Here is an 18591-nt window from a genome sequence, read left to right on the forward strand (position 1 = left end):
AAAATTCAGTCTAAAAAATTGTGTAATTCAGATTATGTAAATATTTTCCAAACATAGAAGCAGTAAAGAATATTAGCTCATGAAGTTTACCCATTACATAACATTGTAAAATTTGAAGAGGAAGGCTTGTAATAGGAGAACCTGGTAATATGGTCAAAATTCATAGAAAAGACTTGGATGTAGCAGGCAATTCAGAAGGGAGCAGAGGAGGAAAGAAGAAAGAAGTAGTGAGCCAGGAAGAGGAGAAATACTTGGAGCATGAGGAAAACTGCTTCACTTACCTCTGATCCTATTTTGTAGTATGCTAACTGTTGAGTAAGAGGAAAGAAAAACAGTACACAGTATTGCCAACCAACCACATATATTAAAGGAAACATTCCCAGTTCAGGAATTCAGTCCAAGAGCAAAATCAAAATAAGTGACTATTTGAAAAAAAGGATATGAATGTACCAAAATCTTAATAGCTAATTTTCTAATAGGATTGAAGGGAGTTAAAATGTACAGGGCAGAGGTGGCACTGAACCTCGAGATTGCTTTCCCTTTATTCAATACTATAAATGTCTGAAAAAGAAAAAGCACAACATGTAAAACAGGATTTAGAATACACATCAAAGATATTTTAGGAGGAAAATAAGACCGTTATTTAAAAATATAGCCTCATAAAATAAAGTAGTAACATACTAATTACCAATATAGGACATGATAATAGGTGTGTTTTTTTCCTGAGTATTATAAATTCTCCTAAATTTGGTGACATGGGGATTTAAAGAAGAAAATAAAGAAAATTTGTAGTCAATGCCATTGAAATTCTTAGCATCTTTATCAAGTTTTGATACCAGTTTTTAAAAACTATAATTATAATTCATGAAAAGCATAAAATGTGATTACTTATTCAGTTAAAAATATTTTCACAAGAACTTCAGGGTTTTCCAAGTGTGCTTTTGGATCCAACTCTTTTTTGGGCACTTGCAATTTATCTGCTAGTATATCTTCTGGGAGAGCCATGGAAAGGGCAAAGTCTATGAATGAAGCTAAAACCCTGCTGAAAATCCAAATATTTTATATAGAGCTCAAGGGCTTAAAGAATCATTTAGACACTACTCATGGAAATGTAAAACATACATATGAAAAATTTACTCCTTTTATCACTTTTTGCTTCACCATGCTGCAAGGTATAGACTTTGCCCTTCCTCAGTTCTCACTCTGCAGGATGCCTCCTTAGTTCTCTGCCTGTCCTGGGAATGCAGGTTCAAATGCAGGTTCCAAAGCACTTCTAAGATAATGGGGTCCTCCCATGGTCGGGCCCAAACAGCATCCTACTGCTGCCTGTGACAGAGAGGAGGAGACACAGCATTCTTTACCCCTGGGAATAGCCTGGAACCAATTAGTAAGTAGGGGAAGTAAAGGCAACTTAAGAACTCACTTTCTTATTGATATAGTACGGGTCCAGGTCCTCCAGTGGCTCTGACACCATCTCTGGAGGAATGTCTCCATAAATAAATGGAAGGGATTTTCCTGCTTCCAAGTCACTATTTGGCTTTGGGCCATTTTCATCATCCTCATCCTTGCGCTCTTGTTTGGGTCTCTTAGCTTTCTCTTCTGCAATGCGCTGTTCAATAGCGGCAAGGGATTCCCTGGTAAAGAAGCGGAAGCTGTCAGGTCCTGGTGGTACCAGCACTGACTGTGCCATCTTTTCATCCTGCTTTAATCACTGTTTAGCTCCTTGCATAAGAAAGTACTATGGAGACAAGAGACAAAGAGAAAAAGAGAGAGAAAAAAGCAATGGTCATTAGCAAAAAAGGTGACTGTGGCAATTGCATGACATTGACATAAAATACACAAACCAAACTATCTGTAACAATACTTTAGTAAGGAGGCTGTATGTGGCATGCAGGGAATTCTCATGCATGCCTTCACCTGCTTGCATGGAGATCTATCTAATGTATTAGTAGATGCCTATGAGGTAGTCTCATCTCCCACTCCCAAAATGTTTGAAGTGGAAATATCTGATTTAGATCTCGGAAAAGGAAGATATTGGTTTGTGCTTGTTGTTTCACTTGTGTGAATATTTTGGCAGCCATCTTTTTAACATCCTTTCTGAAAAAATATCGGAGATCCAAAACAAGAAATGAATCATCACCCAAAATTGTAGAACCTGGGCTGCGTAGGGATCTTGCACGTATCTCTCTATTTTTTTTTTCCCTATGCTCCCTTTGGTCTACTTTTCCACCCTTAAGAGCTTATTTAAAATCAACGCACCTGGTAAAAAGCTCTGGAAATCCTGACATACCAGGAAACACAGGTGGATACTGCTTGAAAACGAGGGAGCAGGAAGGAGTGGGAATGCCCGGTTGTGTTTGGAACTGCTCGGGAGCAGCACAGGAAGGGATCCAGCTCCTGCCAACCTGGGCAGGAAGTCACCCACGTCAGAGGTCTGGAGCTTGGACCCCCTGGTTTAGGAACCTGCTGTTAGCTAGTGTAATTGCTTCTTAAATTAACACATATGCAGTGCCTTAAAAATACTGTGGAGACAGCCCACTTTCTCAAATAGTGCCCATTTCATAAAATTTACAGAGCATCTTTGGATTTGAAAAAATTATCAGTTGAACATAGTTCAACCTTTAGGCACACTCCTATTATGTTGGTCTTTGCAATGACATAAATTATGTTTTACTGTATTCCAATAATATTTTACTGTATTGTATCTATAACTCAACAGAGCACGCCAATCACTCCAAATGTTATCTCTGAATCAGTGGCAGGAGTTTCTATGCTTTAAAAAATATACAACCGAAATCTTGACTCTGGAATGCCATCTCCATTCAATCACTTATCTATTTTTCCTTCATTTCAAAATGCCTATCCATTTTAACCCCCACTCTACAGGACTGAGAATTGCTATTTAATTATATGAAGTACATTTCCTAAGAGTAAAATTCATCAATATCTGGATGATTTTTGTAACATGATAGCTCAAACAGGGAAATCTAAAATAACGTAAGCCACTGTACCATCTCCACATTTTTTTTTTGCAATAGACTAGGTAGGACCTTTCAGCCACCAGCTAGCAGACTGCCTTCAGTACCACACTGCCTGCAAACATCCTTCATCATTTTCCTCACCCAGCCCCAGAGGCCCTCTTGCCTGGAGACAGGCCTGGCAGTTTCCTCCCTGGGGTGTGCAAGAGAGAACTGCCATGCTTGGATGTTCTAATAAAAGAGACATGCTAAAACATGCAGCCAGCAGTTTCAAAATGAAAGTGGTCCTCTGCAGATTCCCCCAAAGATTCTACTGTAAAGGTATAGAAGCATCACAGAGAATAAGCACAATAAGAATATGAAAACATTACCACTGCAGAATCTTTTATACTCAGATTTTGGGACTGATAAGCTGGCACCAAGAAGACTGCAGCTAAAATTCCATCATGCTTTTTTTCTTTTTTTCATTTTTTTTTTAATTCTTCTTCAAAGACCACACCTAACTTCCTGTAAAGGGATTCTGGTCATTGAAGTAAGAAGAGGCATTTCCTGTGCAGGAACTACAAAATGACGTTCTTATAACTACCACCAGAGGGCGAGGAGCTATAAGAGAACCCTCTCTCAGTGTGCATAGAAACTGGTGTTTAAAGCAGCCTAAAGCTTTCAATAATGGAACTCTGATCTTGCTGATTTCACTTTGTTAACTAATAATTCTTCTGTTCATGCTTTTTATTTGCTAATCCAGAAGTCATTTATTCAACACAAGCAATTCAAATTAAAAGTAAGAAGAAAGTAAATAACAAAGGGATAAAAATAAAAACTCATAAAACAGCAATTATATTAATGAAAGTCTTACATACAGTGATTTAACTTTAGGCTCAGCCCCTGAGTATCTAAAAACCAATAAACTGCGTTGCTAATTCAACAAAGAGATGGCCTGTGTGTTACTACGCAAGTTAACTTTCTCTTGATGTAAAATTAATCTAATGAGGTACCAATTTTATTTTATCTCTGATTTAAGTGACTGAAAAACAACCAGAAAAAAAAAACATGGAAAATCCGGTGGGATCCTAAATCCAATCTTTCAACTAATAGCTAAGATCTGAGGGTTTACTATGTGCCAGTCACTGACTAGGCTAAGATGTCTGCGTGTGCTATATTGTCTCATTCTCCCCACAGCCCTGTCAGATAAACATGCTCATAGTCCTTATTTGAAAACTGAAGAAATCAAGCATACCAAGGTTAGGAAAAAGCCAGCTGAGATCATACAGGCAGAATTCAAACTCAAAGTCTGACACTGAAAATCTGTGAACTTTAGGCTTAAAAAGAAACACCTGCTCATGCAGTCAAAGCCTAAAACAAAGATTAAGTAAAAATCAAACAGTGGTACCAATGATAATCAGAAAAAGTCATAATTATTAAATTGGTATTTTTTGCCTGTTTTCTAGCTTTCTCATTTTCATTAACTATATATTTGTTGGAAATTAACAAGGGGAAGATATAGCCAAAAAGAAGTTTTTAGTCACTATAGCAAGTTTCTTTTGGTTATAAGAGACAAAAGAATGACTCAAATTGACCTTAGAGAAAGAAGAAGGAAGGAAGGAAGGAAGGAAGGAAGGACGGGTATTCGTTGGTTCAGGTTTATTGTCTACAGAAAGCTTTTGGCTGAGGATGATCCGGGAGCTCAACTGATGTTACCTTCACCTAGTTATCCTCTGGCTCTGATTTCCATGGTGATAGCCTTTCTAGAGATTTGTTCCTCATTATAGTAAGATACTGTAGCAGCTCCAGCCTCTCAAGCTCCCAGACTTAAACCTGAAAGGAAAAAATACTCAAAAAAACTCATGTTGTATCTCACTGAGTCCAGTTGAAACACATGCCCGTCCCTGCAGTCGTCACTCTGTCCAAGGTAATCCATGCTCTCTGCTTTGACTGGCTTTCCCTAAGCCAAATAAATGTCCCACCTTCGGAACTGGGAGGAAACCTCACTTGAAACCTATGGACAATCCAGTTGTGATGATGGTGCAAAAGCATTTGTCTAAAGCAGAACTACTAGAAGAGGGGGCAATGATACTGGTCAACAGAAACAAGTGCACCTTCTTCCGCTTGCATTCATGTGTCCATTACATTTGCAGTGACTCACTACTTGGTAACATTCTGACATCAGGATATATATACGTATTTCTTTCTTTGTTCTAGTTTCACCATTTTCATTAATATTCCATATTTAGGACTTAGAAATCAGGCAAGATATTTAGAAGATTCCTCCCCCAAAGGAAATAGCCTTATTGTAATAAAATAGTTCACAAATCTCTATGGTGAACATTAGCATCATTTATTAAATAAATATATGACTATTCTGGCCTCTTTTTACAGACATATTCAACAATAGGCTAACTTGTTACACAAAAGGTTCTATTTCAAAAAATTAATTAAGGAGTTCAAAATTTATGAAGCGACATGTCAGATATATTTTTGAGGGAGAGTAAGCATAATAATAACACATAGTATTAACTGTTGGGAACCGCCCTGCCTGGTTTCAGAAGCTGTAACCCCCACACAGCTAAAGCTGAGTGAGTGACCTTCAGACCATAAGCCACTAAGGAGACAAAGCTTATCTCCCTGGCAGGGGTGCCTTCTCTGCTCCTTTTACTTCACCCTGCATGGCCTCTAATGCTTGATCAGTTAGCCAATGATGGGTAAGATTCCCCAAGGGGGGGACAATCTAAGACAGGCAGGATCACAGGGGCCTCCCAGGGAAGGACTTGGGGGGCAACAAAGGGTGATGGACCCTCCCTCCTCAGTTTTGACATAGCCTAGTCCTCATTCTGTCGGTGAGAATATTCCTAATCTCTTGGCTACCTTACTTCCCCTGCCTGACTTAAGCCTGAAACAATAACAGAGGGTGATGTAGCCCTGTGATGCTCATAGTCCTCATAGTGGGGTGATCAGGCCTGAGAAAGAATATATAAAATCCCGTGAAACCTGCCTTGCTAAGAATGCTCTTAATTAAATGATAAGGGTCTGAGCAGGAAATGAGTTTGTTTCCCAAAGTTTTGTAGCCCTTTAGCTAACAGACCCTGACTCAGAATAAGTCTTCATAGTTCTTTGTATGCTATCTATTGTTTGATCCTTACTGCCTGACAATGATTAATGAACTTTACCTGTATTCCTATGCAAATTGAAACCCAATAAAAACCTGTCAAGGTAAGGGTCAGTGCACTCTCCCCTTGAGAGAGTGGCCGTGCCATCCCTTTTCCTCCACAGGACTCAGTAGTCCATGTAAATTTGTCTTCCATCTCATCCATAATGCCATGGACACTGTGGGCCAGTGTCTGTGTTACTTAACTTTTAGTTGCGCACTATTTAAAAAGTTATAGAACCATTTCTTGCAACAACATGATAAAGTAGATACCGAGAGTATCCCCACTTGAAACATGAGGAAACTGAGGTACCAAAAATTAAATATTTTGCAACATGCATAAGTCCTCACAGCTGTGAGTTGTAGAGTCAGAATTTGAACCCATGTTTTTTGGCTACAGAATCCCCATTTCTAACCATTGTGCCATGCTTCTCAGCTGTTTTCCAAGTATCATTCACTCTCAGAAACACACTTAGATAATATATTAGTTGTAGGGTCACCTCTTTCTCTCCCATTGATCCAAGCCAGTTAATATGTCTTAGGATATTTAAAAGGGTGAACAAGAAATGTTTTCTCAAAACTGCAAGACCTAAGATAAGGAACACCTGAATATGTTTCCATCTCAAAAAGATTTCTGTGAAATATAGATTTGAGATTAGAATCATATTCTCTTTTTTCTGATTTCCTAGGATAAAAATTTCAGAAGTCAAGCACACTAGTTTTCCTTCATTTGCTCTGATCCTTGTTAACGCCGTACTGATGTTTTATGAGGAAGTCAAATGACATTTTTACATGGTTTTTAAATTTCGTTCAGTTATACTACTTTTCAGACAGAAGATTTTGTGATACAAAATTTTTAAGTCCAGACACTATATTTGGGAGACCCATAAATAATGGAAAGACAAACAATATTATTTTAAGTAGTCAGAAAGGAAAAAAAAACATTAAGAACTAGATTTCTAAATTTTGCTGACATTTCTATGTTGCCATTTCCATGCCTTCTTTCTTTTACATTTCTCACTTGTAAAAAAGGAGAATTAATGTTGCAAATTTCAATGTAAAAGAAATACTAAACCATGTTATTACATATGATGGCATCTACAAAAAATAGTAGTTAAAGTTATATAAAAGATAAGGCAATGCAAAAGAAAGATATGTGGTAATAAATAGTATATGACTCTTTCAACAAAGATCCACATTTATAATAAGTACTCTAAAATTAAATTCATACTAAGAAAATTATTGGCTCATTTAATCTCATAGATAAAGAAGTAGTTATAGTCTATACTATAATTAATAACTGTGGATAAGTGCTCAAAATCTCAGAGGCTTTTGTCTCTGAGTTAGGAAGCTGAGCAATACTAAGGAATGTCTTTTTCTCTGAAATTGATCTTTTCATCCTATTTTACAATTGTAACTTTTAGTTTTCTTTAGTATATTAGAATAATGTTAAAATCAAAAACTAAGAAAAGATATGCTAAATATTATCAGAAGATTTATTTTCTGTTTTTTTCTAATTTTCTTAATCCATAGGTTCAAGTCTATTTTCTCATGAACTTTCTGTGTGTTTTTTAAATCCTTCACTCCTAAACCTTGATCTACTAGGTCAATTATGTAGCGAACAATTTCCATGAGAGGGAAAAAGTTCTGCACAAGCAGGCTGACAGGTTCTCCATGCTAGATCAGGAACAGAGCATCACAGAAAAGGCAGGCACAGACTCAGTGTGGACTTTTAAATAGACTGTCATTTCTCCTAAAATGCTAGGTTCACTTACAATATAAAAACCCTTATTTTCAGTACTTCATATTCATATAATATTTGTTGATCAATATTTGGTTTTTAATAGAAGTGCATACCAATGTTGTTATGATGACCCCTGAAAAATTACTCAATGTACTAATGATCACTTTACAATCAACTTTCCTGGGGAAAAGTTATATATAATGAGATATACCTATATCCTTATAAAGCATATTATTTTATTGCAGTTAAACTCATCACATGTTTCTACATCCTTTCTTAATTTTCAGATATATGCAATGTATGTTAATAGACACCCACAACTACTACAAACCTTCCTAAATAAATTATCAGCTGGAAGGCCACCTCTAATCTGATTACATGTCAGTTTGTTTTTGATGGCTAGATTATACTAGAATCACAGAATTCCACTTCTGTATCTTAATTGTCAGTTGAGGAAGATTTCTCAAAGTATGATCGTCCCCACAAGAGTGAGATATTTCCATGTGTTCCAAATGCTAAATATTATTTCCAGCTAAGTATCTTCATTCCTCTGTTTCACTGAGGACTTCTACCTAAAACTTTCCCCCTCAGTCCCCCCCCACCTCTTCAACAGAGGAGAACAAGGCAGCCTATGGACTCCCCTGGGGGGTAGTAGATCGGAATGTGTGGGCATCTTCCTCAGGAGAAAACAAGCAGGCAGAGCCAGAAGCAGAAGGCCTTTGGAATGGAAAACAATGCTCAAAAAAATAGCTACATTCCAAAGTGTCCTAGATTCAAAATGCATGTGTGTGTGCATGCACACACCCGCCTGTGTCTGTCAGGAGAGGGAGAGCTAGAAATGAGAGAATGACAGCATGAGAGACCACGGATGTATTTCTTCATATTATGTTAACAGGACCTAAATTCTGCTACTCTCCTCGGTTCTTGGTATTAGTTATGTCATTTATTTCTTATAATATTTTTTGAAAGAAGCAGTGTTGTCACTTTTCTAATGTAGTGGCGATTCTGGTTTATTGCCATTGCCACAAAGAGCCAGCATTTAAACTCGAGTGTCTGTTTTCAAATTCTAGATACACTTGATTGTACCATTTTCCCTTGGAAGCAAGAAATGTACATGATACAGAAGTTGAGAAGGGTAATGTTAAATATGTGATTTTTAAGTCATTCAATCCCTATTTATACCTAAGATATTTATAGAACAGCACAGGCTTACTGCTATTAAACACACTGGTGACCCATCAGGAATAACTTAGTTTCCTGCATACCTTTTCTAGTGTGGGGTTAGCGCACCACTGCTGGGATCAGACTTGAACTTTCCGCACCTCAGTTTTCTTATCAGTAGAAATGAAGGCTGGCTTTGACTTTTATGAAATAAATTTATAATGAAAAAAGGAAGCACTATAATTGGGACATAGTTGACATTTAATAAATGTTGATGTTGTTTTGTATTTTTAGAGATACCTTAGTGGTTTGTCATTTCTATGTTTTATTAAAGTTATTTATGCAAAGCCTCTTGCCCCTACCATCTCATCTTGCTTATCTTTCTTTGTGGTTTCCACAGTATCCAGCATAGTACCTCACCTGAGATAAACCATCCAGTAAATCATCAATGAATTACAGCTGTAACTCTATTTATTCAGGAGCTTTCTTGTTGTTTTCCCTGAATACACTGTTTTTTTACTCTCCAATATAATTTACATGTCATGAAGCCAAGCTAATTTGAAGCTTCTGAGGTTTTTGTTTCTGTATACATTTATGTCACCTCCATAGTCTGAGCTTACCTTACCCTTTCTAATACATGCCCCTAACCTAAAGTCAGACAACTCTCTCCACTGCCTATCCTCTCTGTCTCACATACACATAACACATGCACTCATGCACATATCCCACATATACACATTACACATTCACTCATCACACATGCGCGCACCACATTCGCACACATCCCACATGCACGTATGCACAGGTATGATTGTTTCTGCCCTTTAGCTTAGATTCCCAGCCCGGAAAGTTCAAGATCCACTTATTTGCCTTTCCGAATCTTATCAATTCTACCGGTGCAGTGACTCTGGAAGATGTTCTTTACGAAATCTCTTCTTCATTTTCTGAATTTTCATTATAATTAAAGAAAAAGAATGCAGTGTCGACATCTGAATAAATCTTTCTACATACCTTTTTTGCCTAATTCATCTCCAAAACTATGTCTTAAATTTTAAGGAAAGTATAATCTTACATTGGTTTCCTTACCCAAGACGATTTAACCATTCTCCGTTACCATACATATAAAGTACAAATTTTCTCTCCCCAACATTTAGAGAATCCTTCAAATTTCTTTTTCATTCTTATCTCCTGTCAACCCCCACCAGCACCTATGGTAGATTTAGATTTCCTTCTTTTGGGGTTGTCACTTATTAGGGAGCTAACTTAACGATTCCTTTTTAACCAAGAATTTTTGCACTCTGTTCCTAGCTACACTTGATTTATGCAAACATCATTCATTTTGAAGGACTCTTATTGACTTACTATTATTTGGTAGACACCATGCTTTTGAAGAAAAAGGTTGCAACTGTGGAGCCATAAAAACTAGTTTGCATCCTTACTCTACCAATTTTTAGCTGTGCTTCTTTGGACAAAGGACTTAGATTACAGTAAGGATTTAAAAAGATAAATAAAATACCCAGTACACATAGCAGATGCTTCTCATCTGATTTTCCCTATGTCCTTCAGCTCTTCAACACATACCATTGTACTAAGCAAAATTAATGTGAAGCTAGAAAAGTCTGATGTTTCATAACTCACTATGCAGTTTATCATTTAACCAAACAATTTTTGGGTGCTAACCAACAGCCAGCATTTTCCCAGATGCTTAGAATACAGTAATTAACCAAACAGACAGGTGCAGACAAAACTCTGCCCTCGTGAAACTTATATTTTATGTGTCATAGTGTTAGAGACTCTACATGAGTACATTAACCATAGAATACAGCAAGTCCTACTAACTGCTATAGGAAAAGATAATGCCAGAGAATGAGAAAAAAAGTATCAGGCTAGGGAGTTGGGAGGGAGAAGAGTGTTGTAAATGTAAATAGGATGCTTAGGGAAAGTCTTGCTAAGGAAGTGACATTTAAGGAAAAACCCTCAAAGAACTTAAGGAAGCCAGCCAAGTCAGGAGCTTTCGAGGATGGCAGGGTTCCAAGCAGAGGAAATGCATAAAAAAAGGTACAGAAAGGCATTCACACTTGGAATGGCCTGCAGAAAGGTAAATAACATTGATAGAATGAAAATGACAACAGGAGGCAATAGCATCAACAGGAAGAAGAAAGACAAGCAGGTAGCAGGGGCAATGAGTACAGCAGCAGATGATGCCATCCTCAGTTAGGCCTGCCATCTGGTTTCCCAGCAGTTTCACCGGTGACACCTGTGACATAAATGTCAAGATCAGAGCCCAAGCCAGACCTGAGAAGCAACAATCAAGCCAGAAATAAAGGAAAACTCACTGCCTCTCAGTATTCTGAGCCTGAGCACAGAAGGGGATTGCAAAAAGCAGGATACCATGCCTTGCTGCTCAGAAAAAGTCTAAATCTGTATGGCTGTCTGCAGGGTGGACCCAAGAACAGCATTACAGATATGGTGAGTACAGCAGCCAGATTTAGCAGATAGAAGCAGCTCAACATCAGAGGAGCAGACAAGCCAAATTTTGCCTATCAAAATGCCTAGAGATGTTGAAATTTTAAAAGATTATAAAATGGGTATTCTTCTTGTCCCATGATGCAGTCTTAAAAAGACATGCTAGCACCAAGTAAGAGATATAAACCACACACCAGGTATTCTACAAAACTTTTTGTTTGGTTTCATGTGTAAAATATACATTGGTTTTGACATGTGAAAAATGCACTTGTTTATTTAACATGCTGGCAGCTATTCACACCCCTAACACATTTTAGAGAGACCAAAACTGGCCACTCTATCCCTCATTGAATCTCTTGACCCATAAGCTTTGCCTTTCTTTTTCTTCTCCTCTTTCTATTCCCCCTCTTTTTAGGATAAAGATAATTCCTACTTTGGTCAAATCCACAAGTTTCCTCTTGGAATGAATTCATATTATTTGAAGCGAAATATTTTTGAATGACAAAGCATTTTAGGCAAAGCTATTTCCTTCTTTCTCTTAACATCATGAAAATATTAGGGTTTTTTTTTTGCCTGCAGGAATGAAAGGGGAAAGGGAATTTTAAATAAAAAGAAGTGATCTATATTTTAAAGTTTCCCCATATAACTCCATCTATGTGAATTATAAAAGTATGGCTAGAACTTACAAGTTTTGAACAGCTCTATACCATGTACATAAATGCAAAGCCCACATATGTCAGATCATGTGATTTCCATCTCACCAATTTCATCTGCAAACTACAGCAGGAAAACAGCAGGCTTGAGAAAGGAAAAGGGCAAAAGGCTCAGGAAAACATACTGCCTCCCCGCAGTGACGTGATCATTTGCCTTCTCCATATTCATTTCCAGGCTAGTATTCAGATGACATTTCCCATTTATTATTTTCAGTCCCAACCAAACAAAATATACTGAAATCATTAAAAGCAAGAACTGATTTATAAAATAGCCTTGTCATTTGAAAATTATCAAAGGGCAAGATATGACTCATATGGGTTTTGAAAAGTTCAAATCATGATCACAAATTGCAAACTGAAATTTCTTTTGGTTGAGAGAGAGACAAAGAGAAGAGAGAGACTGGTTTGAGTTCTATAAAGAAAATATTCTTCCAAATAAAATAACTTGTAAATTGGAAGATATTACTTTTAAATTACATTTTATTGATTATGCCGTTAGAGTTGTCCCAAGTTTTTTTTCCCTTTGCTCCCTTCTACTCGGTACTCCCCCTCACTGCCCCAATCCTCCCCACCTTTAGTTCACATTCATGGTTCGTGCATATAAGTTCTTTGGCTTCTCCCTTTCCTATTTTATACTTAACACCCCCATCTACTTTGTTCCTATGATTATGCTTCTTGATCTCTGCACCATTTCTCCTTTCTCTCCCTTTCTTCTCCTAGCTGATAACCTCCAAATGATACCCACACCCATGATTCTGTTCCTGTTCTGGTTACCTGTTAAGTTTTGTTTTTGTTTGTATTTTTGGATTCAGTTGTTGATAGTTGTGAGTTTGTTGTCATTTTAATGTTCATAGTTTTGATCTTCTTTTTCTTAAGTCTGTTTAATATTTCATGTAATAGTGGCTTGGTAATGATGAAATCTTTCAGATTTGTCTGGGAAGAAATTTATTTGCCCTTTAATTCTAAATGATAGCTTTGCTGAGTAGAGTAATCTTGGTTTTAGGTCCTTGCCTTTCATCACCCTGAATACTTCTTGCCAGCCCCTTCTTGCCTGCAAACTTTCTTTTGAAAATCAATTGACAGTCTCATGGGAAGTCCATTGCAGGTAACTCTCTGCTTTTCTCCTGCTGCTTGTAAGATTCTCTCCTCATCTTTAATGCTTGACATTTTAATTATGATGTGTCTTGGTGCCGACCTCTTTGGGCCCAACTTGATTGGGACTCTGTGCTCACTGAACTTGAATGTCTACTTCCTTCACCAAATTAAGGAAGTTTTCTTTCATCTTTTTTTTTCAAATAGATTTCCGATTTCTTGCTTTTTCTCTTCTCCTTCTGGCACACCTATGATATAAATATTAGGTCTCTTGAAGTTGTCCCAGAGACTGCTTATACAATCTTTATTTTTTCAGATTCTTTTTTCTTCTTGCTGTTCTGATTCATTATATTTTATTTCTTATGTTCCAAATCCTTGATGTGATTCTTGGCTTCATACACACTACTATTGTTTCCCTGTAAATTGTTCTTTATTTCAATTAGTGTATCCTTAACTTGACTGGATATTTTTTATGCTGCTGATGTCCTTACTAAATTCCTGGAGCATCCTTGTAACCGGTGTTTTGAACTCTGCATCTGATAGATTGTTTATCTCCATTTCATTTAGTTATTTTTCTGGAATTTTGATCTGTTCTTTCATTTGGGCCATATTTCTTTGTCTCCTTATTTTGGCATCCTCCCCATGTTTGATTCTATGTATTAGGTAGAGTTGCTTTGACTCCATGCCTTGGTAGTGTGCCCTAATATAGTAGGTGCCATATAGGCTCCAGTGGCACAGCCTCCACTATTACCCAAGCTGGGCATTCAAGGTGTACCCTTCGTGTGGGCTGAGTACACCCTCCTCTTGTAGTTGAGCCTTGGTTGTTGTTTGCAGATCAACGGTAGGGATTTACCCAGGCCAGTCAGCTGCAGTATTTGGGTGTGACCACTTACCACCAACCTCAGCCCTATGTGGAGGAAGAGTTGTGCAGGGACTGTGTGGTGGTGCTCCGACATGGTCTGTAGCTGTCCACTGGGTGCACTGGCCATGGGGCTTCCTGGGTGGTGCATGCCAATGTCAGCCCCCACCTGTGTTTTGCTTGGGACTGCCCTTACTAAGTATAAAGCAACGTAAGAAAGCTGCTACTTGTGCTGGGCTTGGAGATTTCCAGACATAGCTAAGCTGTGAAACTAATCTGGCTGCTGCTAGTACTGGGCCTGGAGCTCACTGAGGCCAGCTGTTGCTTGTCTGAGAGGATTTAAGAAGTTGTGAAGCATGAGCCAAGATCAACCATTCATATAGAAAGGCAGCTTGAATGGGCCCATAAGTTGGGCGGGGTGAGGTCTCTGAGTATTTCTAAGGCAGGTCAAATAACGTTAGCCAGGTTCTTGGAGTCTCAAATATGGCACCAGCCTGCCAATTGGTGGCTCTGTGGTGTTGAGGGAGGGATCAGTAAAGGGACAATGGCCTCTGCTCACCCTGATGCCAGACACTTCAGTCTCTCCCATTATGCCACCGGTGCCCTTCAAGCTGGCACCCCAGTGCTGGAGCTCAGAAGGAGTGAGTCTGAATAGGTCAGTCTGTGTGTGGGTTCTTTAAGAGGAACTGCTTGAGGCTCCAGTAGTTTCTTGCACTGACTTAATCCCCACTGTTATTTGCAGCCAGAAGTTGTAGGAACTTAAGATCCTACAAAAGGAACCTTGGGCTGGGGAGCCCAATGTGGGTCTGGGCCTGCTCACTCCTGAGATATCCCTCCCGGATTTTTACCCACCATACATGGGTCAGAGACCAGCCCATTCTGCATCTGCACCCCTCCTACTAGCCTAGATGGATGTGGTTTCTTTAAATCCTTGGTTGTCAGACTTCCACTCAACTCTATTTATGACAGTTCTGAGTGATGGTTGTTTTTACATTTTAGTTTTAATTGTGATGTGGTTGTGCAAAGAGGCAACCCATGTCTGCCTACACTGCTACCTTGACTGGAAGCCAGATGATATGACTTTGACATAGCATTGACCCCTTACTTTTCTTTATGTCATTGAGCAAAAATTTCCCTCTTATTGGCAAAATAACCAATGCTAACTAAAAGGGTAGGTTTTGTATGTGGAAGACAGGCTTCCCAAGAGATCATTTAGTCAGACCACTTATGTTTATTGAAAATTGAACTAAAATCAGAGACATATTTCTTTGTCACAGTTCTCAGAACAGAGATTTCACAACTTTCCTTGGTTTCTATTCAACTCTTTAATTGCCTAATACTCATTCTTTAGTTATAATCTCTGTCATTATGAACAATATCCAGACTATTTTTGCTATTGCTTCATTAGATGGAAATGGGAGCACCATTCACACTCCCACATGGGATTTATTATGGAAAAATTGCCAAAGTGTTTAGCATTGTGTTTATTGACATTGAAAGGATATTTATTAGTTCAGTAAGATGCAGTTATTTAATAACAATTTTAGAAAAATAAAAATATTGGTTTATGGAGGGCATGATCTCTACAATTCTCAGCCTTCAGTCTGCTTTTCTGCCTATCTCTTTCTTCAGTTCTAAAAAAGAATAAAATTTAATTAGATTAATTAGTTCCTGAGAGAATAGAATGGATAAAGGGCATGAACACCGAGATTTTTTAAAACATTTTTTATTCTAATTGTCATTCATTATAGAACATTTTCTAATTTTCATTATGATTTCTTCTTTGGTCCAAGGATCAATTATTTAGAAATATGTTGCTTAATTTCCAAAATATGGGCTTTTTCTAGATAGCTTATTATTATTGGTTTATAATTTCATTCCATTGTAGTCAAATACTCTAAATGAATTGAGACTTGTTTATGGCTTAACATATAATCTTTGGTGAGTGTTCCTTGTACACTTGAACATATAATCTGGAGTTGGTCATAATATTCTATAAATGTCAATCAGGTTCTCATGTTTGATAATTGATAACATTATTCAACTCATCTGTATCTTTACTAATTTTTTCTACTTGTTCTATTATCTCCCAAGGGAAAATTATTAGAATTTCTAACAATAATTGTGCATTTATCTATTTCTCATTTTAGCCCTGCCAATTTTTTCCTCTATTTTGGAATTCAATGATTTTGTCATACATATTGAAGATTGTTATGTCTTATTACAAATAGGCCCTTTTACCCTATAAAATGATAATTTTTAAAATCTGTCTTAGTACTCATTGTCTTGAAGTCTACTTTACTTGATACTAATATAACCATATCAGTTTCCTCTTTTTAGTGTTTACATGCTATATCTTTTGCTGTTCTTTTACTTTCAACCTGCCTGTATTGTTATACTTAAAATGTGTGTGGTGAAAACAGAGTGTCACTGGATCTTGTTTTCATCTAGTCTGTTGGCAATTTCAAGAATAGTGAAAATACAAACTTAGAAAAAAGCCTATGCAAGAATGTTCATAGCAGCTTTTTCCATATTAGTAAAAGTCAAGAAACAGTTCAAATATCCATCAATAGATGAATAAAAAACAAATTAACTATATTTATCCAATAAGTATTATTCAATATGTTTGTCAAAACTTGAGCTAATGCATATTTTTTTTTGCAAATTGCATTTCTATTAAAAAAAGTGGCATGAGCCCAAGTGCAACTGCCTTTCTTTGACTTCCTGTTTCCTAATAAGTCTGTGTGACTATACTAAGCCAGACCTAGGCAAGCTGAGACAAGCAAATCATCTTTGTTTTTTCTCTTGCTGATCATCTTTCAGGAGACAGTTTCTATCAGATACCTTCAATTTATTATCTCCAAGTGGCCAGAATAAAAATATGCTATAAGCCTCTCTGGATTCACATTTTATTGGGAGGTACAAACCCAGTTATGCCTCTAAGATAGTAAGCTCTAAGAAATTTCACTCTTATTAAATCTTTGATCATTAAAGTTAAAAAAAAAAAGAATTTAAAACCAAATTTAGTAGTCAAAATAAACACATGGAAATTAAAGAAAAAATTCAAAACCTAATTAGGTAGTCAAAATAAATATATGTACATTTAATAAAAGTACTCAGTCCAGTAACACAGTAACAGCATGAGAGAACAAAGCAAGACAACTAACAACATATGACATTTTATAATATGTCAAGCTTGAATAGAATTTTAAAAATTTATAAATGTTTTTATTTAATTGTTTTATTCATCGATTTTAAGAGAGAGAGAGAGATTTGTTGTTCCACTTATTTATGCACTCAGTTGTTCATTCTTGTATGTGCCCTGACCAAGGATTGAACCCACAACCTTGGTGTATGGGGATGACACTCTAACCAATTGAACCAGGGTAAATTGCCTATATACACTATTTTATTTATCACTTACAACCATCTAAGGAGGTAGATCAGGGAGGTATGAATAACTTTATTTTAAAGATGGAAGAACTAAGTTTTTAGCCAGCGTATGTCAGTGGCCATAGCAAATAAACCACAGATGCAAGATTGCAAATCTTTATATATTTTGATCACCCCTCCCCAGGCCCCCAAAAGAATTTATTCTCTATCTCTTGCTATTCATAAAAAATTAAAGGCATTGGGGGCTGAAGTGATGAACAAAGGCTTCTTGGGTGAGGTGGACTTTACTCTGGACTATAAAGGTTTGCCTGAAAGGGAAGGGCATTCCAGTTGGAAGGGAAATCATGAGCAAAGGCCAGCCCCAAGCATGTCTGCCTGTAGCCTACCAGAGAAAACTAGGTAGCCCGGAACAGTAATAGATGAAAAGATTAGTTGAATTGGAGCAGAGGTTCTTGCCTAGATCAAGTTGCAGATCTAGTCAAGGAAGGAGATAGAAGCCAGATGGAGGTGTCAAATACAATGCCAAAAGTCAATGGCTGCTTGCTGAAGCTTTTTTTTTTTCAGTGAAATACCAAAACAAAAAGAGTACGTTACAAAATAAATATTAGAAAACATTAATATGAGAATAATAATACATATTTCAAACTACAATTTTAGCACAACAGTGAAAACAAATAAGCAATAGTGGCTCATAAAGAAAAAAGAAACTAGATGCACAAAACTTGTTTAAGAAATGCACTGTTAAGGGAAAACAAATAGAATGAAAGCACACATTTTTCAACATGAGAAGGTCATGCTTGCCTGAAGGTAGAACAAAAGGAGTTAAGGGAGAATTAAAAATCAAGGAAATGTACGCTTGAAACCTGTCTGATCCTATTAACCAATGTCACCCCAATACATTTAATTTTTAAAAAATCAAAGGTGTAGAGAGAGTACTTCCTTAAAGGGATTTTTCTCTTGGAATGTGAGGACACAATGGGGTCAAGAACAAAGGAGAGATTATTAAACTTTGAAATCAAGAGGAATAAGATAAAGTACATGGA

General features: G+C 37.1%; 1 protein-coding gene across 3 annotated transcripts in view; it reads right to left on the reverse strand.

Annotated features, from left to right (window-relative positions):
* Positions 1–18591, reverse strand: part of SCN2A (sodium voltage-gated channel alpha subunit 2) — a 133770-nt gene that overhangs the window by 90796 nt on the left and 24383 nt on the right. For 2 of the 3 annotated variants that reach the window (XM_036023365.1, XM_028508401.2), the window contains exons 2-3: positions 1424–1738; positions 443–561 (exon numbers count right to left, since the gene is read on the reverse strand). In XM_036023365.1, the coding sequence (XP_035879258.1) occupies positions 443–561; positions 1424–1690 (386 nt within the window). In that variant the 5' untranslated portion in view covers positions 1691–1738. Of the gene's footprint in view, positions 1–442; positions 562–1423; positions 1739–3349; positions 3485–18591 lie in introns of those variants that run through there. The other variant, XM_028508402.2, reaches the window with a different exon arrangement.

The sequence above is a fragment of the Phyllostomus discolor genome, chromosome 4 (genome assembly GCF_004126475.2).
Source record: "Phyllostomus discolor isolate MPI-MPIP mPhyDis1 chromosome 4, mPhyDis1.pri.v3, whole genome shotgun sequence".
Taxonomy (NCBI): Eukaryota; Metazoa; Chordata; class Mammalia; order Chiroptera; family Phyllostomidae; genus Phyllostomus; species Phyllostomus discolor.